The sequence below is a fragment of the Pantherophis guttatus genome, chromosome 10, assembly GCF_059756535.1.
Source record: "Pantherophis guttatus breed Tessera chromosome 10, ASM5975653v1, whole genome shotgun sequence".
NCBI lineage: Eukaryota > Metazoa > Chordata > Lepidosauria > Squamata > Colubridae > Pantherophis > Pantherophis guttatus.
Window position 1 is genome coordinate 11371569 of NC_142072.1, and position 24346 is coordinate 11395914.

At 46.7% G+C, this 24346-nt stretch overlaps 1 protein-coding gene across 1 annotated transcript in view; it reads left to right on the forward strand.

The window, feature by feature from the left end:
• The first annotated feature begins 4378 nt into the window (after positions 1–4378).
• The window catches only part of FOXO6 (forkhead box O6), a 161993-nt gene continuing 142025 nt past the window's right edge, over positions 4379–24346 (forward strand). The window contains exon 1 of the mRNA XM_034423581.3: positions 4379–4890. Coding sequence (XP_034279472.2) covers positions 4411–4890 — 480 coding nt within the window. The 5' untranslated portion in view covers positions 4379–4410. The remainder of the gene's footprint in view (positions 4891–24346) is intronic.

Sequence of the window (24346 nt, forward strand, 5' to 3'; positions counted from 1 at the left end):
TGATGTGGGATTTTACAGCTCCAAAGGCAGCAACATTTTTGATGCTAATCTCTTGACTGCTAACAAATGTTATTATTTTACCAAGTTTGACACTACTAGTAGGATGACATTAAACTGAGTGATCCCTTTGGGTCACTTTTTGCTCTAGGGATAAAGAAATGTTTCTCGGGTTGTTATTGCCCTCTAGCTTAAATGTACTGGAATTTGATTGTCAGGTGCAAACTCCATTTTTCCTTTGTGGTGTATATAGTTGTTGCATTTGGTATCTCAGTTTATTTTCAAATGTGCGATTGTAATGATCAGTTTGTTCAGAGAAAAAAATGATAAAGGCTTTTTTTTTTTTTTTTGTAAACTGGAAATGATCCATCTATCCATCCATCCATCATCTTTCACATTTCTAAACTGCCTCAAAAATTAAAACTGGCTACGCTTTTCAAAAGAAGGACTCTGGATATGGAGTTCTTGTTGACAGAAAAAAATCAAAGTGATGATTTGGGGATTAAAAAGGACAAAGAGGTTGGGGAAAAGTTTATGACGGTAATTACTTGATAGAATGGTGGAAGACATAACTGTTCCCCCTCCCTCTTTCCCCCCCACCTATTTCTTATTTTCTATTTTTGGTTTTGCTTGTACTGTGTATTTTTACTCCATTGAAAAATTCTAATTCCACATGTATGTGCCTATCCATGATTGTGTGATTTTGGCGATGTATTGACTAGGTAGCCTCTTTGAACATTCCCTTTTGTAATTTAAGAAAGGTGTATGAGTCTTTCGGGAACTCTGCCAAAAAACCATGAAGAAAAGACTAATAAAACCGACACCAATGTATTAACTGTCGCTGTATTTATTTGAGAAATGGTTTAAAAAGAGAAAAATAAAAAAACCAAATACCGGTGAAGGGAAAGGGCAGGCAAGGTTATGGCAGAAACAATGGCCAAACCCGAACGACTTAATTGCAAGGAAAATGCGAAATCAAAACGAATGCTAAAACCCAGAGGCGCTTGGGTTGGGATAATTATCTGTGAATTTGTCGTTTTTTTTGCCGTAGTGTGAAGTTAGTCATTAGAGCACTGGAAGCTAAGGCACATTAAGGAAGATTACTTGAGGCTAGCGCGGCTGAGGCACCAACCCAGCCCTTGCATTTTTATTTGTGTGTAGTGAGAGGCATGTTGTGTCATCTCAGGACACCGGGGTGGATATGCTCCCTTGCTTTAAGCCACAAATGGGCACAACCAGCGCTGGTTCTTGCTGATGCAAGCCTATCCATCCGCCTTATTTACGTCATTATCGTTATTATTTATTTATTTTATTTTCATTGCAACCGAGACATCCCGTTTTAAAGAGTTTCTGAGAAAATAAAGGTGTTTTTTTTTTCTTTAATGACTGACGGACGGAACCGTCTCCGTAAAATGAAAAACGGGGAAAGGTCTGCCAGCTTCTGGAGCACGACGACTTTGAAAATCCCGCCGAAATCCGCAGGACTTCATCCTGGATCGACGCAAAGCGCGTCAGGCGGCATCCTCAATGTGGGTCAATCATGCGAAGAGCCGCTGAGGAGAAGCTCCTAAAGGACGACAAGCCTGGAAGGAAAGGTGGGCGTGGCCAGCGCCGCCGCGCCGTCTTTTCGCTCGCCAGAGAGTCAGGCAGAGCGGCGGAGGGGGTGGGGGGCGGGGCGTCGACGGCCTCGGCGTGAATTGGTCGAAGCCGTGGGCGTGGCTTCATTCAACGGCGGTCCGGCTTGGTGAGATTCGTTGCCCTGGGTTACCCGCGGGTAACTCAAGAAGCGTAGACCTCACAGAGGGGGGAGGTTCCCTCTGCCCTCCTTCCTTCCTTTTTTCTTTTTTTTTTTTTTTAATAAACGCTGGCTGGGGATCGAGCCAATGAGAGCGCGCGGAGGTCTAGGTCATGTGCCGCGCTCCTTCCAATCAGGAGGCGGCACAGGGTCAGGTCAGTGTAACGATTTGGAGCAAGCCAGGGAGAAACCCGGGAAAAGCCAGCGGGGGAGGAGCGCGGGGGCTGGGAAGAGCCCGGCGGGTGGGCGGGGTCAGGAGACCAGCTGTGGGCCTCATTGCAAGACGGGGAGGAAGCCGGCTGGTCGCGCGGGAGTCCTGCCCGGCCGTGTGCGGAGACAGTCTCGCAGACAGTCCCCTCCACCCACCCCCTCAAGGCTTCATGCACCCTGCAGACCGTGCAAGGGAAGGGGCTCAAATCCTATTTCCAAGCCCTGGCTGTGAAGAGAGACCCCCCCTCCCCTCTCTCACCCTGGATGAACGATGCCGTGAAGGGATGGGGGGGGACTACACCTCCCATGCGCCTGCAAAGCACCTCCCCTCCCCCTTCCACCCCCTTCGCCTCAACCCTTGGGGGGAAAAAAGCAAAGCGCATCGGCCGGGCGGACAGTTTGGGAGATGTCCAGGCAGGGTCCGCCCGGGCGAGGCCAAAGCCGGCCGCCTTGGTCCGAGCGCTTGTCCGGAGGCGGTTGCAGCAGCAGCAGCAACAGCTGCTTTCCCTTCTCGGCTGGGAAATACCCGGCGTGTTGTGGTCACGTGCCTTTGTGGGGGGTCAGTGGACGGCCGAGGAGCCCGTGCGACTTTGGCACCAGCCGGCCAGCAGCCAGGAGGGGTGGGGGTGGGGGAAGCGCGGCCAAAGAAGGCGGGCTGGGTGGGTGGGTGAGTGGAGGAAGGCGGGCACCCTCCTCTTCCTCCTCCTCCTCCTCCTCCACCTCGCCCTCGTGTTAAGGTGCTGGGCGAGGCGCCGCCTTTCCCTCCCCCTCCCCTCCCCAACCAACCGGGCCGGCCCTTCCCTCTTCTCCCCCCCCCCACCCTCCCTCCCTCCCCTCCCCTCTCCTCCCCCCGAAGTGCGGCCGGCTCGCCTGGCGGTCTCGTTGGCTGCCCTTCCTTCCCGCGCGCGCTGCTTGTCCGTGGCAGGCACGGGTCCGCTCGGCTCTCGGCGCCCGGTGACGAGAGAGGGCAACGGAGCAGGGAAAGAGAGAGAGAGAAAGAAAGAGAGAGAGAGAGAGTGGCGGTCGCTCCCGCCGCCGTTTCCGCCGCTTTCTCCTCCTCTGGCTGCCGCCGCCGCCTCTTCCTCCTCCTCCTCCTCCTCCTCCTCCTTCTCCTCAGCATGTTGCCATCCCGTCGGGTCCCCAGAGAGAGGCGGCGCCCGCTCGGGGCGGCACGAGCGCAGCAGCAGCAGCAGCAGCAGCAGCGGGAGGAGAAGCAGAAGGAGGAGGAGGAAGACGACGGGTTGGCCAGGAAGATGACAGCGACGGCGACCAGGGCTGGCTGCCGCCCCGAGTCTGCCAGCAGCGGCAGCGGCAGCAGCAGCAGCAGCAGCAGCAGGTGCTAATCGTCAGAACGCGCTGCCTCTGCCTGCCTGCCTGCCTGCCTGCCTGGCCAATCGGCTGCCCAGTCCAGCCGGTGCCTGCCGGCTCCCGGTGCGAGTCTCCTCCGTCGTCGAGGAAAGGACGGGGCGCGATCATGGTGGCGCTCGCCCCGCGTCTCCATCCCTGTCTCCGGACTCCCTTAAGCGCCGGATTCTTCCGCTAACGCCCGAACCGTCGTTTGAATATCGATATAGATATCTATATATTTTCTTCTCTTGGGCATATTTTGAAATCCTCCTCCTCTTGGAACAAACAAACAAACAAACAAACAAACAAAGATTTCCTCTTGGAAGCAAGCGGACTGCCTTGGCCTCGAGCCTGCCTGGGGTCTCCCCGGAAAGCTTGTCGGGCAACCCTCGAAAGCTCGCCGAGGTCTTTTCCTGCGCTCCAGCTGTTTCATCTGTTGCTCGAACGGGCGTTCCCCCTCGCCTTTCTCTTGCGCTGGGCTCGGTGGAAGAAGCCGCCGCCGCCGCCGCCGCCTCCGCCTTCGGCCGTTCTTTTTGCCCCTTCTGCTGGAGCCTCCGAGAACCGGCCCGGCTGCGCTGTGGGCTCCGGGCTCCCCGCCGCTTCCCGCTTCCCTCCTCCCTTCCCACCGCTCCCCCGACGCACCTTCCTCCCCAAAGCCGGCGAGGCAGCGTCTCCGATCCCGCCTCCCTCGCGCTCTTTTCTCTCCCTTTTTCCTCCCCGACCCACTTTGGTGCGATGCTGTTGCTGCTACCGCTGCTGCCGCCGCCGCCGCCGCCGCGGAGCGTCGCTTCCTAACGCGCCCGTCTGCTCCGGAGCTGCCAGTCGACGCTTTTTTTTTTGGTTTTTTTTTTTTTTTTTTTTTTGGGCGGGGAGGTGGAAACCTTTTGGCTGGAATTTTTTAAAATTTTTTAAAATTTTTATATATATATTTTTTTTTACAAAGGAAGACTGTCTCTTCCCTTTTCCCGGGATATAAAGCGGAATAAAAGAGAGGGGTAAAAAAAAAAAAAAGGGGGAGGTGGGGGGAAAAAGGCGTCCGCGGGGGGGGGAGGGGGAGGAACATGGATGAGAAGCTGCAGGCGCATCAGGTTGACATCGACCCGGATTTTGAACCTCAGAGTCGGCCTCGCTCTTGCACCTGGCCGCTGCCTCACCCCGACTTCCCGGGCGAAGAAGACGATGGAACCGGCGGTGCTGCTGCTGGTGGTGGTGGAGGAGGAGGAGGAGGAGGAGGCGGCGGCGCCCCGAAGCACCCCTTGGCCGGCGGCCCCGAAGGCGCCGAGAACGCCGGCGTGGCGACGGAGCGTGGCAAAGCGACCCCCGCGCTGCCTTCTTTGAGCGCGGACGTTGGACAGCTCCGCAAAGCCAAGACTTCGCGGCGGAACGCTTGGGGCAACCTGTCTTACGCCGATCTCATCACCAAGGCGATCGAGAGTTCCCCGGAGAAACGGCTCACCCTCTCCCAGATCTACGACTGGATGGTCCGATACGTGCCCTACTTTAAGGATAAAGGCGACAGCAACAGCTCCGCTGGCTGGAAGGTACCTGGGGGTCCTCCTCCCCACCCCGTGCGCCCTCTTCCCCTCCCCGCTTCCTAGCTACCTAGTTTCCCAGAGGCGCTGGGGAAGTTTTACTACTCTCATCCCTTTCGTGGGGTCTCTCCGGCATCTCTTGCTTTGGTTTAGATGCCCAAGAACCCAATGGTTTTTGGTTTTTGGGTTGGTTGTGTCCTTATAACAGTTTTCCCCTGGGCTGCAAAGAGAGGTTAATTTAAAGGCTGGTCAAATGCTGGTCCTTTCCCCCCCTCCCCCTTTATTCCATCCTTTACTTGAAAGAACAGCTTTGCAACCTGAGTTGGTGCTTGGAGTATTAAAGTAATGGCAAGGATGGCCAACCCCGAATCCTTCTAAGAGAGTCTGTAGCATCCTTGCTAGCATATGTTTGGTCATAATAGGGCATGGCTTTATTGCAAGAGTTTTCCCCCACCCCCACCCGTGTGACCCCCCTCCCTGTTCAAACCAAACTCTGCCTTAAGTCCAGAACTTGATTCCTGAGACCCGTCTCTATTGCTGTTGACCCAGGAAGGCGAGTTACTACTCTTGTAGCCTTATTGAACTCAGTCTGGAGAGCACTTTTGCTTCTCCCTAAGCCAGAGGAGAAGAAAAGTATTGTTGGCAGTAGTGAAGAGGGTGTGAGTGATTGCTTTTAAATGTACATATTATTTTTTCCTCTTCTTCTTTGCACTGGGAAAGAGAGAGAGGTCATTTATCAGTAGCCTGGTCACTTATTCAACCGTTTTTGGCCGACCTCCCACATTTCCTTCTGCTCCTTCAGTGCCCGGCAGCAAGGAAGTGGAGGGGGGGGGGAGAGAAATGATTCCCTCCCTCCTCGTATTGCAGTTAAGTGGCACCTGTCTGTCTGGTAGGGAGGGAGCCAGAAGTACTTTTTAAAGCTTTCTTCTGCTCTGCTTGATTGAAATGCCACTTTGGAGAAAGGACATGGGGGGAGGGGGGAAAGGAGGAGGGAATGTTGCTTTTCAGCTTTTCGCTTTTCAATTTGGGCAGTGGGTAGGTGGATAGGGTGAGGAGCGGGGATGATGTGGGGGTGGGTGGGAGATCTTTTTCTTCTGGAATGCAGCCTGGGTTCTTGGAGCCTCTATCATTATCCCAAGGAAAACTTGAAATGTGATTCCTTCTACTAAGTTACTCGGTTTCCCCACCCCCCTCCCAATGCTGAGCCAGTGGGACAAATGTTACTAATCCCATATGGATTCCATCAGGTCCAAAACTGGACATTTAATAAAATAGCCCTCATGTGCTCGTTGCAAACTTTGTACATGGGCAACATCTCTTTCCTGAATCAAAATGGGATTAAGTTGTCTTCCTCTTCCTCTTCCTCTTCCTGTTCTCCTTCTCCTTCTCCTTCTCCATCTTTTTCTCCTCCTCCTCCTCCTCCTTTGGTTTCTCTCTAAGGTCAGGTCATGGATAGAAATGTGGTTATTTGAAAAGTCATTGCTGTGACTCTTGATGGAGGGGCTTGAAACAGAGTTTCCCCCATGTGTGTTTTGGCCCTGGAGAACCCTTGTAAATCTGAAAATAAATGATAGGGGGAAAGAAGACAAAAGAATCACTTGTATTTTCTTTATCTCTCTCTTATCTGTTGGTCTTATCCAGAAGAGTTAAGATACACACCTCTCTCAATTTAACTCTATCAGTAGTAATCAATTCCTCTTTTATTGTGATTTAATGTAGAGTTGGGCTGCATTCCCTCAATTTACAAGGAGAATGTGTATGTGTGTGTTTGGGTGAGAAGAATCTACTTTTTCAACCAAGGCAAGTGCAGTAACTCTCGTGTGAGAAAAATACCTTTGGAAGGGGAGCAAAACATGAGCCATACTGGCAGCAGAGGGATTCCCATATTTTTTTTTTTTAAAAAAACTTCTTTTTTACTCTCCAGTTACTCAGTAACAACTGTTCTATTAAGTGTCTGCACTGGCATGATCCAAATATTTTCTGCTGGATCTCAGTTCATGAGAATGGCTGAAGGAACAGGGTTTATTTATTTGTGTCTTTGGATGCGGAAATATTCTAGAAGCAGGGAACTGAAAGGTTAGACCAAGAGTTCTACTGGTTACAAGAATGTGCACTTCATAGTCGGCAGATTTTAAACCCCCTTTGGATAATGCAATTGGAATAGGCTAGGATCAGTCTTATTCAACCAACTCCTAATCAAAAATCACGTTTTCTAGTGCCCATTCACCCCATTCTCATTTTCTCTCACTTCTTTGCTCAAGAGCGGCTAATAGACCCACTCTGGGTTTTTGTTTAAAAGTGTGCTTTAACTGGTTATTCTATATCAGCATATATTATGATTGTTGCACACTCTTGGGTACCAAGGTTTGCCCACTTAAAATCTGCAAGAGACTTCCTTTTCACACACAATACCGGAATGCTTTCCAAACTTGGCCTTTTTAAGATGTGTGGATTTCGACTTCCAGAATGAATTCTGTGAGTTGACGTCCACACCCCTTAAAATTGTTAAGGTTGAGAAACACTGCGATATAATATTAAGTTGACCAGTGAAACTTTAGGACTACAGTACAATATATGCTTGCGCTGGGAATCCATGGCACAGCATGGACCTATGCCATGGCTTGTTCAGGCTCCTCTGACAATTAATATCCACAATTTGTTCCCATCCCTGAGAACGTATGCTTCATGAGGCCCCACACAAAACAAGTAAAGACCATCTCTTCTTGGATGAAGCCGAAGTGTTCTTTTCATTCAAAGCATAAAAATAATGAAACAAACCCAGCAGCGCATCTGTGTAACAGGTTAGTAGAAATCAGCGGGGATGGTAGCATTTTTACCTTGCAGTTCTCTACCCGGGAGGGAGTAGAAACATATGGAAGAGTTTCAAGGTAGCATCCAAATGTCCAGAGCTCTTATCATCGAGGTCTTCAAGTTGTCCGGTTTCCATGCTTTGGTTTTGGAAAAGCTCTAATGAAGTTTGTATAGTGGAAGAAATCTTTCTCCCTGGGATTCTGGCGATGAAAAGGTGGACACTAAAACTTTTGCCAGGATACGTGCTAGTCCGAGTTGAAATCTATTGCTCCTCCTTCATGGGGTAAATCAAAGGGATTCTGCCAAAACGTGCCTCCGCCTTCCAATCTGGACCTGCCCATACGTGTTCTTGTGAGACTTACGAGGTTCAGAAGTTAAGCAGCTGCTTTCCCCCACCCCCTCCCTGACCCTCTTCCTTGAGAGGATTGCAACACCGGCACGAATCGGGTCCCACGAAGAACTGATATTGCAGATGAGAAATATTAGAAAATCTTTGCACTTTGGGTGGTGAACTGCATGGAATTTTGTCTGTCTACGTCAGGGGTGTCAAACTCGATTTCATTGAGGGCCGCATCAGGGTTGTGTTTGATCTTGAGGGGCCGGGGTGGGCGTGGCCAGGGTGGGCATGGCCTGCTTGACATCACTCGTGTCGGGGGTGCCTATGGTGGCCCCAGTGCTCTGACCGTGAAAATGGGCTCCCGAACTCTGTTTTGACTGCGACAGCCTCCTGCAACCATCTATCAGCAAAAAGGGAGCTCGGGAGCAGCTCTCCCGAGCTCCGTTTTCACTGGCAGAGGAACTGTGGGCCAGTCCTTCGCTGTTTTGTGGCCCTGTGGGCCAGATCCAAGCACCCCACGGGCTGGATCCGGCCCCCGGGCCTTGAATTTGACACCACTGATCTACGTGATCCTGTACATTCCCTATATAAAAAAAAGTATGGTGTAATACAGATGAGTAGGTTCCAGTGGAACAGACTCTGGAATGGGGTCAGAATGTTGGTTGAACCTGTTATATACATCTTTTGTTTGTTGGAACTAGGTTATGGGCCTTGAGCATGACTTATATTTACATTTTTTTTTGTTGCTGTTCATTTGCAGTTTATTGTGGATTTTTGTGTGTGTTTGTTTTGGTTTTAATCCTGGTTACCTGCCCAGAGTCACTGATGTGGATGGACGGGCTTAAAAACAAATGATAAAATAAATAAATCGAGGGAAGCATTCATTTGAAGAAAAGATCCAAAAGATATTCAAATGAACACTTATTTTTCTAGTTCTGTTTCATGCCTTTAAAGGAAAAAAAAAGATAAAATAAGAGATTTGGTGCAGTAATAAGTGGCTTTGCCCCAATCAAAGACATTTTAGATGAAGGTTTTTGAAAATGCTCCTATTGAAATGATGAATGATTGGTTGAGGGACTGTTTCATAGCTGCTTGCATTATCTTAGACTCTTCTCTTTTCATGCTAAGAGTCGAAGTGTCAATTTACTGCATCTCAAGGTAGGGCTGGAAGAAAATGCTGCTGAAAAAAACACTAAAAATTGGCCAGAGCATGCACAAATTGCCATTGATCATCTTATGGCACCTGTCCTGACGGCTCCTAGTTGAAATGGGCAGCTACGACTTGGTAGTGCATGATGATGTGTCACATGCTTGGTACTTGTTCATGCTGGGAACTGAGAAGAGAGGTTATCCTAAAGGTGCTTTTTCAAGAGGCAACTGGATTTTGTTTGTTTTTCCTTGAACGGATGACTGAGAATTTTCATAGGTATCGAGAAGAGAGGTTGTAAGGTTTAGGAGTCCCACGGCAAAGGAACTCAATAGCTTTCTCTTTTGACTCCATGAAAATTAAGAGTTGGTTTGAAATGTGATGAAAAAAAAAAAATTCTACAACCCTCTAACATAGTGATGAGGTAGATCTTATCACAACGTTATCTAAACACTTTCAGATAATTTTGTTTGTGGTCACACGTCAAAGATTTTGAGTATCACTCTGTTCTGAACTGTTGCTGAGAAAGAGAAACAATCCTTTTGGGAACAGTGAGTTGTGTTCAGTTGTGTTACTAAAAGGGGGTAGAAACTGCATTGTTGATTACCGTACTGGGAATCTGTGATTTTGGACTTTTGGTATTTCTAATCCAGGCTGGCAGTCTCTTTCTGAGTCTATTTTGTCTGGGATGGTCTCTGACAATTAAGCCCAGCTGCTGACTCTTCCTTATTGGTGATCAGCCCTAGTGTCAGTTTTTCTTTTTAATTTTGCAGTTTTACAGAGATGTCACTTTACCAAAGTACATTGCCAAAGTATTTTCTCAGGCTTGTGATCCAGACCTTCTACTCTATTGCCTGGTCTGTAATTTCTTCTTTTCATTCCTCGTTTCCCCCCCCCTTCTCTTTGTTTTTCTAAACTTATTTTCTCCAATTCAATTTCCCCATCCCTGTTCATAACCCTGAATTCTGGGACATTTTATGCAAGAGTCTTGCACAATATTCTAAACCCTAAACCAAGTCAAAAAAACCCCAACCAAAATGGATGCATTTAGATTGTATGCTACATCCATCCATCCATCCATCCAAACAAACAAACAAACCATATTATGATTTACCACGATGACTGCTTATATAACATGCTAAGACAGTAGCTGGGTTTCCCTAACATAGTAAAGCTATGAGCCCTATTACAGCCTAGTCTAACAAGCCGTGCAAACCCAGTCTGTATATCTGAGGTTCAGAAGCATCATGGTTTCCTTTGTGTGTGTGTATGAGGAGGGGGAATAAGGGGGGTGGATTTCCTATGGTAGTTACCTTAGATAATTAATCTTCTCTGGTCCCTAATGAATTGTCAGTCACCCAGCCCTCTTCCTGATTCATCGAGAATTCCAAAGCATTTTCCTGTGTTATGGAAACAGCTTCCCCCCCTCACCTTACCAGCCGCTGCTTTGAAAGGTAGGATTACAAGATAAGATTTAAAGCTCCCAGTTGTCCCCTCCATCCTCTTCCCTAAAGCCAATTGAGAACTTCAGCTCCTGTGCACCATTTAACTTGCATCATCGCATCCCTCCCTCCCACCTCGTGCTGTTAACGTAGATCTATTATCCTTCTGGGAGCAGGCTTCTGCTTTTGAGCGAATTATTTAAGTGGGATGGGGAGGGGGTGGGTTTAGACAGAGACAGGCAAAAGTTACTGAGTTTAAAACTTAACCCAGTTTAGCGTGTTATGTAGAAACAGGCATTAGGTGTCTAACTCTGCCGGTTAAGCATGTTGTGTGGGCACAACCAGTCTCTCTTTCTCTCGTTCTCTCCCCCTCCCTCCCTCCCTCTCTCTCCCTCCCTCCCTCTCTCTCTCCCCTTAACAGATAGTAAAACCTACACATTCATTTTATTTACTTATTATTAGATTTATGTACTGCCCATCTTGTCCTTTTACTCTTTTAAGAGAATATAGGTGCTCAGTGGCTAAGATGCTGAGCTTGTCGATCGAAAGGTCGGCTGTTCAGCGGTTCGAATCCCTAGTGCCGCGTAACGGGGGTGAGCTCCCGTTAACTTGTCCCAGCTTCTGCCAACCTAGCAGTTCAAAAGCACGTAAAAAATGCAAGTAGAAAAATAGGGACCACCTTTGGTGGGAAGGTAACAGCGTTCCGGGCGCCTTTGGCGTTGAGTCATGCCAGCTACATGACCACGGAGACGTCTTCGGACAGCGCTGGCTCTTTGGCTTTGAAATGGAGATGAGCACCGCCCCCTAGAGTCGGGAACGACTAGCACATATGTGTGAGGGGAACCTTTACCTTTAGCTTTTAGGTGCTCTACAGAACGAGAATCGTCAACTTCAGCTTCCTAAAATAAAAGGCTTCTAGGAAAAAGAAGACCACAGCTTTTGATCAATATTGCACATCTGCTATTTTTTTTTTGTTTGTTCCTTTGTTTTAATGGAGCCATATTCAGGTTTAAAAGCTTCTGAACTAAAAAGCCTGTTAGGTCCTGTTGAACCCTAATATCACCTCTGCAGAACAATGGGGCTTCAATGAAGCCAGGAGGAACTCAGACCCCAGGAGATAGGATAATTGATTTTTAATATACAGACCTGGAAAGTTTGAAGGAAGCTGTTTCCCGGGTATCCTTTTCTGCAGAATAATCTTCCTGCTATTGCTGGAAGTAATCCTAAAAGCAATGGGTCTTGTAACTGTATGATAGCTTGTAACCTGGATCAGGGATTCTGGATATCTTCCCAGTCTTGTTGACATGCAGATCAGATGCAACAGCTTTGGTCTTTGTGACTTCCGGTGTGGGATTCTGGTCTTGTAGTTAAGGACTCAGCCTTAGGAGTTTGTGCAGACCCTTCTATTTTGGGTTTTGGTCGGAGCTGCGAGGCTGCACACGTGTGGGGGTAGAGGGCACGGAGGCTATTCCCCCCCCTCGTCAGATGCTGCACGGAAAGGGCCTCTTGACTGACAGTTGTGTTTAATTAGGGAATTGTTATTTTATCAATTCCAAAGCGCTTGGAGTTTTCTGCTCCAGCTCCTGCATTCTACTTGTTAATGGGAAAACCAACACTCTCTGTCAAAGAAGCAGCAGCTCGGATGCATTTTAAAGCACTGTTTGTGCCGCTTTGACATCCAAAAATATAACAATAAAGCTATCAGCTAGTGGAAGCCTGCTCGAGGCAGGTCTGACAGTGCCAAAACTTTAATTGCCAAGCCTCCCCTCCCTTTTTTCTTTTCCTCCCTCCTACATGGGAAGGCTGCCCTTTGATGATACAGTCTTGGAACTAGCAAAGTGGCATCAGGATGTGGAGCAGGGGAGTACCCGGCTGATTAGGCAAACCTTGCCCACGGTGGGAGCTTGCAAGTAAGCCTTCTCATTCCCTCTGCCCATCTCTTCTCTTGCTTCTGAGCAAGGCCATGGAGAGAATGAGGGCCAGGATTACACAATGTCAGGGTTCTAATGTGCAGCATTAAAGATAAAGGTTCCCCTCGCACATATGCGCTAGTCGTTCCCGACTCTAGGGGGCAGTGCTCATCTCCGTTTCAAAGCCGAAGAGCCAGCGCTGTCCGAAAATGTCTCCGTGGTCATGTGGCCGGCATGACTCAATGCCAAAGGCGCACGGAACGCTGTTACCTTCCCACCAAGGGTGGTCCCTATTTCTCTACTTGCATTTTTTACATGCTTTCGAACTGCTAGATTGGCAGAAGCTGGGACAAGTCACGGGAGCTCACCCCGTTACGCAGCACTAGGGATTCGAACTGCTGAACTGCCGACCTCTCAATCGACAAGCTCAGCGTCTTAGCCACTGAGTTTCAGGAGAAGGAAAAGTCCATTGGTTAGCTTAAGGAAGACTAAGGTGTTGGTAGCTGGGTCACTTGAGAGCCACTGTGGTGGTTGTCAGCCACGATTTTTTTTAAAAAAAACATTGATTTATATGCAGCCCTTCTCTGGAGACTCAGGATGGGCTTACAATGCGTTAAGCAATAGCCTTCATACTTTTGTATATTTATACAAAGTCAGCTTATTGCCCCCACAATCTGGGTCCTCATTTTACCTACCTTAGAAAGGATGGAAGGCTGAGTCAACCTTGAGCCTGGCAAGATTTGAACTTGCAGTAATTGCAGGCAGCTGAATGTTAATAACAGGCTATTAGTCTGCTGCGCCACCAGGCACGATTCCATCAGAACTCCCACTAAACGGAGGCAACCAGATTTTTTTGGGGTGGAGGTCAGGTGGGTTATAATGGGGAGATCAGAGTTAGTATGTCGTTAAAAAAGGCTTCTAGTCCACCTCATTTTAATTGTCATGTCCTGTTTTGTTTTGTTTTTTCCTTTTGAAGATGTTTCACTTCTCATCCAAGAAGCTTCTTCAGCTCTGACAGGACAGTGGGGAATGGAAGAACTATCCTGTCAGAGCTGAAGAAGCTTCTTGGATGAGAAGCGAAACATCTTCAAAAAAGTCCAGTTGCCTCCTGAAAAAGCACCTCTGGGACAACCATGACCTGGATGGCTGAGAACTGAAGAATGGTGAATCTTCAATTATTCTTAATGGGAAGGGGGAGAAGATGGCTGCCAATTGGTGTGATGTCGAAGACATGATGGCTTGGAAGAAATTGCCAGGCTGTCACGTGGCTGAGGAGGGCTTTCGGGCCTCTGGACCAGGAAGTCACCTTATATGGGATTCATTTGTAGAACTTATTAAGCAGTTCAGTTAAAGACATACTTGTTAAACGCTACCTACCTTTGGTTAAGTTTTCACTCTTAAGGGATTTGTTTTTCCTCTTCTGGTTTAGCCTCTTGTGCAAATTTAGCTCTGGGGATAGGCTAGTGTTCTCCTGATAGTTTCCCATCAACCCAAGCATCATGGCGAGTTTCAAGTTGTTTATAGGATTTGTAATTAAAAATACAATGTGACACTAGATTGCCTATCTCTGCCTGTCCCTTTGGCCGATGGATGATTTTTTAAAAAAAAAATTATTTATATGCCGCCCTTCTCCGGAGACTCAGGGTGGCTTACAATACGTTAAGCAATAGCCTTCATACTTTTGTATATTTTATACAAAGTCAGCTTATTGCCCCCACAAACTGGGTCCTCAATTTACCTACCTTAGAAAGAATGGAAGGCTGAGTCAACCTTGAGCCTGGCGAGATTCGAACCTGCAGTAATTGCAGGCAGCTGGTCTTAATAACAGGGTGCTTTAGACCACTGTACTACCAAGGCTCTTTCAGGGCATTGTACTGATCTAGGAAATAGGTTAATTCCGAAATCAGAATTGAATTGTCAGACAAACGTGGCCCTAAAATGTAGACTACGGAAGAGGGAGGGCCACTCAATACACCTGTTCCTTTTCTTCTTTTATTGGCTACATTCCCTTAAACACACTTAACCTGATTTGGGAATCACACACAGATATCTGGGTTTTCTCCCAAACCGTAAAAAGGAGCAGGGTTAACATGAGAGTGAGCTAGGTTGACACAAGCCACAAAAATCTAACCTTAATCCTAGCCTAGCTTAGCATGCTCTGTGCCAATGTATTTTTACCTGACCTGATTTTGTGTATATAAACATTTCCAATGTGTTATAACTGAAGAAAAATCCTTTTCTTTCTGCACTTGGGGCACTTCTCTGAAAGAGGTTTTTAAAAAGGAGCTTTGATCAAAACATGTATTACGTGCTGCTCCTGTATTTCTGCTATATGTTTTGTTTAAGTGTTCTTAATTCCTTCCTTCCTTCCTTCCTTCCTTCCTTCCTTCCTTCCTTCCTTCCTTCCTTCCTTCCTTCCTTCCTTCCTTCCTTCCCTCCCTCCCTCCCTCCCTCCCTCCCTCCCTTCCTTCCTTCCTTCCTTCCTTCCCTCTTCACCTTTTCCAGAACTGCTTTTCAGGCAGTGCTAACTGCTGAAGTAACACAAACCTGCTAAACGGACGAGCTTTATGATAGCATAAAAATGATACTACAGCAGTGAATAGAGCTTTATTAAACCCCAGAGACAGGCTGCAAATGAACAGCTTGCTCTGCTTTTCATTCTTCCCCCCCACCCCCTATTTTTTTTAAAAAATAACTCAAATATAAATTACAATTAAGATGACACAAGCTAGAAGCCATTTCAAATGACACACTACCGGTAACTCTGATCTCCCCATTACAACCCACCTGCCCCCTCTCCCCCCCAAAAAATCTGTTTGCCTCCACTGTTTTTGTGTTGTGTTGCTTGAACGACAGGCTGTTTCCCCGGCCTTTAATATTGTTAGCAGAAAAGTGGGATTATACAGTTGAAACAGCATGGAATCATAGATTAGGTTCGCAAAAACGCAATAAAACCCTTAAGAAAACTCAAACTACTTTGCCCACCTAGCAAGCTCATTGCTAATACGCACACTGGTTTCCCTTTGAGGTGACAAGCTGCTTTGCACAGTATCCTAAAAGTGGTGGCCAAGATCCTACACCTTGGTGAATTATGGCCTCCCCGATTCCATTTTAGCCTAGTTCAGGGATCTGCAACCTTAAACACTCTAAGAGCCATTTGGACCCGTTTCCCACAGAAAAGAAAACACCGGGAGCCACAAAACCCTTCCTATGCCTGACTATTTCTTGAGCGACCACAAAACTAGCATATTTAGTTGAATTAAACATTCTGTTTTTCTTCTGAAACTTTTCTTTTCTTGGATTTATACATGGTTGGCCTACTGAGGGTTGAAAAGCTCCATAAATTGCCAATTTTGATGTATATTTTGAATGACAAGGAGCTGCAGTAGAGGGGTAAAAGAGCCACATGTGGCTCCAGAGCCGCAGGTTCCTGACCCCTGCCCTAGCTAAATATACAGTATTCAGCCCCATCTTCTAAGACTCGGAGCATAACTTTCCCAATGCCTTCTTCAGCATAGAATCAGTAGTAACACAGGGTGCAACCACAGCATCCCTTCCTGAGGATCGTCTACTTTCAATGCTTTCAATATTCCTGGCAAGCTTCCATAGATCCACTACTGAAAAGCCCTCGTACAGTAAAAGCACTCTCAGCTCGTGCATCAGCAATCAAGAGAAGGAGTGAGACCTGCAACGAAATGCACCCAGAATCGTAGAATGGTACACTTGGAAGGGATCCCTAATTCAACCTTCTGCAGGCTTGCAAGGAAACCAAATGATATTCCTCCAGGAGAGGAGGCTGGGCTGTCCAATCTCGTCTTCGAAACCTCGTGAGAAACTCGTGGGAACTCCTCCAGGAGAGATCCAGCCTAGAACTAAGGAGAAATTTCACGACAGTGAGAGAACAATTAATCAGTGGAACTGCTTGCCTCCAGAAGTTTGGGTGCTCCAACACTGGAGGTTTTTAAGAAGAGATTGGATAGCCATTTGCCCAGAATAGTATTGGGTTTCTTGCCTGAGCAGGAGGATGAATTAGTTGAGTGTTTCTCAACCTTGGAAGCTTGAAGATGGGTGGATTTCAAGCTACCAAGATTGAGAAACACTGAACTAGAAGATCTCCAAGGTCCCTTAAGAGTTCTATGTTCTTCTCTGTGTTCTTTATTCTATGAGATGGAGAACCCAAGGAGAGGAAGGAAGGGTAGGGGACAGGAGTAGGAGAGAAGGTGAGAAGGGGGAAAAGAAGAGAGGAGTGGGGGAAAGGAAGGGGAAGTAGGATGAGGTAGGAGAGGAGGAAGGAGAAAGTAGGAAAGAAGAGGAGGGAGGGAGGGAAGGGAAAGAGGAGAAGAAGAAGAAGAAGAAGGGTTGTTGCGAAATGAGGGAAGAAAAGGGTAGAAGAGCAACTCAGAATGTAAATTAAAATTAAAAAGTATGAAGGCTATTGCTTAACACACTGTAAGCCGCCCTGAGTCTCCGGAGAAGGGCGGCATATAAATCAAATGCCTTATTTTAATGCTTTCTTTAAGGAAAACGATATGTACGATGTATAAGAAAATGTACATTTTATGTTATGTGTATAAGAAATAAAACTGAAAAACTTTTCAAAAAAAGAGAGAGAGAGAGATGGAGAACCCACAACCTGCAAAGGTAGCCTGTTTGTTTATTTATTTATTTATTTATTTATTTATTTATTTATTTATTTATTTATTTATTTATTTATTTATTTATTTATTTATTTATTTATTGGATTTATATGCCGCCCTTCTCCCGAAGGACTCAGGGCGGCTCACAATAATAAGAAACAGAAAAGACAAAAGTTAAAAGACAAATTAGAAGAAGAGTATCCCATAAATAAAGTTAAGCCTGGGAATACCAATTCAAATTTAAGATATAAGAATATAAAGGTTCCCCCCCCTTGCTCAGAGTTCAATAATAATACAGGTTGTTTAAACAAAAATATGCAACATCCTGGAAACACACAACCGCCATTTGCAAACTTCCCAGCCCACTTACAATAAGCAAAAGTCAACGGGGGAAGCTGGGTCTGGTTAATGACCACATGGTTCACTTAACTACAGTAATTTGCTTAATAACTATGGCACAAAAAAAAGGTGGTAAAATTGGGTGCAGCTGACTGAACAACTGCCTTACTTAAATAGAAACTCTTGTCCCAGTTGTGGTTGTAAGTTGATGAATGCCTGTAGCTGCGTGTGCCTGGGCCTGTAGTGGAGTGTGGAAATAACCTTGACGTATGAATGCACGAGTGGCTCAATCCCGAGAAAGAGGAGAAGGTGAGAAGGCAACTCAAGATTGTCCCATCCTTGCTCTCTTTGATAGAAGGGTGAGATGGAGCAAAGAAACAGGCTTTTAAGTTATGTGTAACTTAAAACCTCCTCTCCTCTCCTCTCCTCTCCTACTTTCTCCTTCCTCCTCTCCTACCTCATCCTACTTCCTCTTCCTTTCCCCCACTCCTCTCTTCTTTTCCCCCTTCTCACCTTCTCTCCTACTCCTGTCCCCTACCCTTCCTTCCTCTCCTTGGGTTCTCCATCTCATAGAATAAAGAACACAGAGAAGAACATAGAACTCTAAGGGAACTTGGAGATCTTCTAGTTCAGTGTTTCTCAACCTTGGTAGCTTGAAGATAGGTGGATTTCAACTCCCAGAATCCCTCAGCCAATAACTTAAGCTTTTAAGTTATTGTACCCTACAACAGTGAAGTGGAGTTTCAGTAGTTTTTGTGAAGTTTGTTTCCTGGCCTGACGTACCTTGATGGGCTGACACTGGCCTGCACACTCTTCCCAAAATTGCCACCAAACTTCTGTTTGTACAAAGGAGAAACATTCTTAAATACATGGAGGCCAGCCACATAACTCTGAATGTTAATTTTAGATGGAATTAAATTTAGCCTTGTTCATGTCTCTGTTTTTGTCCCATCTATATTTCTAGTGTGACTGCTGATCCCAAACAGGTTGTGTCTGTTACAGCATAGGGCCACAATATTTCAGAGAATGTGTTATGGCCTCCTTCCCAAAATGGCCCAATCACTAGGCATCCTTTCACAACAGGAGGTAAATTGGGCAAGGCTATTCTCCATCACCTTTTCAGGGATGCTCTTTTCTACCTGACCATACCTGTCAGGAGTCCAGGTAATTCAAAAGAATATAGGGTTATTGCAGTGGTGAAATCCAGCCGGATCTATCTGGTTTGCACGAACCGGTAGCGCCGGTGGCTGGAGGCTCCGCCCACCCACCGGGATGTCATTACATCCCATTTTTGACCCTCTGTGCATGCGCAGAAAAGGCACGCATGCTCCCATTCCCAAACCGGTAGCGAAGGTAAGTGGATTTTACTTCTGGCTTATTGTATGCTAAAATTCTCTACAAGAATCTGAACTACTAACGGTCAAAGCAAATAGGTGGTAGATAAGAGCCAACAGAATTCAAGGTGGGCTGGACTTCTTAGATCTTTTGTGGGCACAAAGGCACTCGAGACTGATGATGTGTTTGACTCTTCCCTCGGGCTCATCTCCTACAGTGCCTTTTTCTTCTCCTTTCCCCCCCTGAGAAGATAGATATTCCTCCCTCCAAAATCTGTGTTGCAACTCCCTATCGTTTTTATTTTCTAAGAATGCCTCCAGGGTTTATACAAGATTTCAAAGTATTTTTTGGAAATCAAGATTATGCCCGAGGCTGTTGTTTTGCTTTGCAACATGCTAGTTTCCCTGAGTATTTTAATTATGTAATCTATGAAATAACACTGGGTGGAGCATGGAATGTGTAGGGCAGCAAAGGAGGGGCGTGGAGCCCCCCCCACATCTAGTGAAGAAATATTGGGAACCTTCGCAACAGCGGGGTGGAACTTGGCATCAAGCTGGCAATTTGGGATTAGACTTCCTTGAGGAATTGAGGTGGGGGAGGGGGTGTTAAGGGAACTTTTAGCCCCCCTGTGAGACTTAAAAGCACACACTTTGCCCTTAACCTTCCCCCAGCACAGCGCTAAAAATGTCTAAAAGAAATGCGCCTGAAGTTGTTTGCTTCACCCACTCTGTGGAAAGGACGCTGGAGAGATTCCTTGGTCTCTTTCCCAGGCTTCTTTGAATGTCTTGTTTATAGCTCAGATCCTCAAATTGGATGGCCACCCCCCCCGCCCTCCCTGCCCCGCTAGAGTACTCACTGTCTGGGCCTTTAGTCCAGCACAATCTCCCCTTTGATCCGTAGCCGCTGCCTGCCTGTGCTTTCCCAGCTTCCCACCCCTTTCCGCGAACCAGCTGCTTTGTCTGTGCCCTTTTGTCCTGCGGAAGGTGTCGGTGCAAACCGGCTGGAGGTGAAAGGCAGCTGAGGTTATGGAAGGATCCTCAGAGCAATTTTGCTTGTGTCCTGCTGAAGCCTCTTTTGAACAGGAATCCGTTCATTGGTAGCAAAGGGGGAGAGAGAGGGAGGGAGGGAGGGAAGGAACGAAGGAGGGAGGGAGAGAGAGAGGAGGGAGGGAGAGAGAGAGAGAGGAGAAAGGGAGAGAAGGAAGGAGGGAGGGAGAGAGAGAGAGAGGAGGGAGGGAGGGAGAGAATGAAATACAAAGATTGCTTTCACCGGCTGGAGGAGAAAAACAGCTGAGGCATTGCTAGGAGGGAGTCATGCTAGTTGGGAAGGAAGGGCAGGAATGGGGGTTGAATGGGAAAGGTTACCATTCAGGGATTAGAGCTCAGCTGGGTTTGGGCACCTCCCTTGCCAAGGTTTGAAGGATTTGTTTGCTAGGTGCTCCCTAGGCGCCAGAAAACTATCTCTCAGATCCTCTGGGTGGTAGCAAACCCAGCTTCCTAGCACTCTGTTGGTCTGAGAGCATGGAAGAAGGAAGACAAGGCAGCCAGCCGGTGGTGTATTCTGCTCTCCCTTCCTCCAAATTCCAACTCTTTGTTTCCTACATGTGCCTCTCACTAGCTCCAGCCTGATTCCCTTTTGCCACTAGTGCCCTGTTCTATAATACATGGTGTTTTCTAGATTGTTATGGCAGTTTCCTTCCACACTTTCCCATTGCATCATGCTCTTCTACCCCACTTCATCATCTGTTCCATGGACTTCATGCCATGTCCTATCTCACAACAGAAACAGAATAACAGAGTTGGAAGGGACCTTAGAGGTCTTCTAGTCCAACCCCCTGCTCAAGCAGAAGACCCTATTCCATTTCAGACAAATGGTTGTCCAACCTCTTCTTAAAAAACCTCCAGTGATGGAGCACCCACAAATTCTGAAAGCAAGCCACTAATGAGTTCCACTAATTGTTCTAACAATATTGCATCTGATACAGAAAAGTGGGTCTCCTAAACTCTCTCCTTAGCGAGATGGCTGTCTGTTTCTTAAACCAGTGCATCAGGAAAAAGTCTACTGTATATCGGATCAGTCTATAACAGGGGTCTCCAACCTTGGCAGCTTTAAGACTTGTGAATTTCAACTCCCAGAATTCTGCAGCCAGCATGGCTGACTGGGGAATTCTGGGAGTTGAAGTCCACAGGTCTTAAAGTTACCAAGGTTGGAGACCCCTGATCTACAGTATAATGACTGTCAATGTCCTCCTGTCTGCTAATGGAAGGGCTTCAGGCTCTTGCAGGTGAGGGAGACAATCCATTTCTGTGTCCCCATGAAGGGTCTTTTTGCTTTTTACTTGGTTCCTTGTGATCATGCACCACTGATGGGAAAGAAAGACCGGCCACACCCAATATGATTAAGAAAGCCGACATGCTTTTTCCAACCTGGGCTATAAAGTTTGTCGGAGTAGAGAAGCAGCTTCAAAATAGAGTTTAGCTCCATCCTGGCTCATTTTCTATAGCTATAATGGTAGCTCAGTCTCCAAGTTTCTGCTGAGTTCCAGGTTGAGTTCTTGTGGGCCGCCAGTGGCCAGCAGAGCTGGCAACAAATTCGGACAGTGAGGAGATTGGGGAGGAACATGGGCCAGCCCTGGAGTCTGGGGAAGGCTCTGATGAGGGCTCTGCCTCGGAGGCAGAGGGGGCCAGGGCTGTATGCCAGTTATCAGCTGCCTTTGGAGTCGGACATCAGTGAGGCAGACCAACAGCTGGAGCCTGTTCCCAGTGTGCGCATGCTCAGTGTTGCCAGATGAAGGGAACAGCTAAAGAACAAGGGTCGACTTGAAAGTAATGCCACAGGTGGACGATGAATGGCCCCTCCCAGAGGGAATAAAAGAGGAGCGAAAGGGGAGTGGAGTTTGTAGGAGACAATTTGTTTCGCTTAATTAGTTCATGACTCTCTGAGACTCCTTGCCAAGTTTTGAAGGTATCGGCCTGGCAGCTCCCCAAGCCAGATAAGGTCTGTGACTGTAAATTCTCCCTTGAAAGACTGCTGGATGTGAATGAGAAGAATTCACAGTAACTTAATAAAAAGGGGTTTTGCTTAGTGTCTGCTTAGTGGTTTGGGGAAGCCTAGGTCAGAACAGTTCTCAGCACTGCCAGTTAAAAGGTCAGTCCTGCTAAGCCTTGAAGGAATATTATAATCAAGTGTGCAATGTGGTTTTTTTTTTTAATGTGAAAGGGCCTTTTTGGGATTTTGATTGGTGTACCAGAAAACAAAGGATAGGGCAAGAAAACCAATCTTATTTCATTCCCGTGTAATATTTTCCTTTTTCTGTCCCATTAAAATTTACAGTTCGGGGAAAATCGTGGCGTTTTTCTTGACCACCTGGGCATCCTGAGGCCTCAGGCTTCTGTGTCTATGATTTATATATGATTGGAGATTTGGGAATGTCTTGGAGGGTACTAGGAAAAAGGGAACAAGAAATGGCTGTTGGCCAAAAACAAAGCTCCTTAGGTCAATCCTATTTATATATTATTAATTGCTTGAATGTATGTATGCCTTGCCTTTTGTACTAATGGGGATGACCTGGAGATTATGTGAAATAATAAATAAATCAATAGGAGTACCTTGAGATTGACTGAACGATATTTCCACCAGTAAGTAGAAGAACAGTATGTACATCAACATAGAAAATGCAGACTAGTTCAGCCTTTGCCATCCTGGTGTTCCTCCAAATATAGAAGCATAGAATAATAGAGTTGGAAGGGACCTCAGAGATCTTCTAGTCCAACCCCCTGCTCAAACAGGAGACCCTATACCAGGGGTGTCAAACTCAAGGCCTGTGGGCCAGATCCGGCCCTCGAGGTACTTAAATCTGGCTGGCGGGGCTGGCCTGGAAATAGCAAAAGACAGGCCCATGGTGGAGAGGAGAACTACAATGCTGATCGGTGCCCGGCCCTTGAAGAACCAGTTTGATGCCATGCCCTATACCATTTCAGACAAATGGTTGTCCAGTCTCTTTGAAAGCCTCCAGTGATGGAGAACCCACAACTTCTGAAGGCAAGCTATTTATTCCATTGGTTGATTGCTCTCACTGTTGGGAAATTTCTCCTTAGTTCTAGGTTGCCTCTAGGTTGAAATCAGCTTGGGTTGTTGAAGAGAAACTCTGAATAGAGGAAGAAACAGTTCATCCATCTGTATTTGCCCATCTCATAACTATCTCAAGAGGATCTCTGGTCCCTTCCATATCTGAGATCGGTGCACAGCAACTGATCTTGAAGGAACTGGCCGGACTAGAACTGGTGATGCCTCAGGTGATGCTCCAGAGGAAATGCAGAGATAACGTTGCAAGATTTCCTCTGGAACTCCAAGGCTGACAATTTCCTGCTGGTAGTAAATCTGCCACGTCCCATTTCCTAAGATTTCCCCTTTTCCATTATTAGCTGAGATGCTATGGCATCTTGTCATCATTCCATTTAGTGAAAGGAGAATGAAGGCTGGGTGGGATTCTGGCTACCTGCTTTTGATGTTTTCCCACTGACCATTTGGAAGAAGTGCTAGCCAACTCCATGGGAAGGAGAAATACAGCACTGGCTGGGGAATTCTGGGAGTCGAAGTCCATACATCTCCATGTCGCGGAGGTTGAGGAACATTGACTTACTATAATGCATGAGTGTAAGGAGCACAGCTTCCCCAAAGATTTGCATATTATTAGCGAGTGAATGCTTATGGATGAAGCCGATTATAATGCTTATGGAGCAATCTGGGTTAATTATATTGAAGCAGAAGGGTGTGATCTTTGGCAAACGGCATAAAGCATAGGACTTTTCCATTTCTCTCTTCTAGTCTTTAAATACTTCTTTTCCCACGTGTCTCCTCTTCATACCTTTCTTCTTTGGCAGGTAATTCTGATTTAGTTTTGAATTGGCAATCCCAAACTTTTAAACACAAAAACCATAGCAAAACCCTGTGGCTGATGGGGGGGGGGAGATGAGGCAGGTGACTGTAGGGACACAGACTATGAAAATTGGTAATCCATGGTTTGCTCAGCATATGCAGTATGAACAATGTAATCAATGAACAACAGATCAAAACATGGTATTTCTTATTTAGAATAGCAGAGTTCGGACGGACCTTGGAGGTCTTCTAGTCCAACCTCCTGCTTAGGCAGGAAACCCTACACCACTTCAGACAAATGGTTATCCAACATCTTCTTAAAAACTTCCAGTGTTGGAGCATTTACAACTTCTGGAGGCAAGTTGCTCCACTGATTAATTGTTCTGTCAGGAAATTTCTCCTTAGTTCTAAGTTGGTTCTCTCCTTGATTACTTTCCACCCATTGCTTCTTGTCCTGCCTTCATGTGCTTTGAAAAATAGCTTGACTCCCTCTTCTTTGTGGCAGCCCCTGAGATGTTGGAACACTGCTATCATGTCTCCCCTAGTCCTTCTTTTCATTAAACCAGACATACCCAATTCCTGCAACCGTTCTTCATATGTTTTACCCTCCAGTCCCCTCATCATCTTGG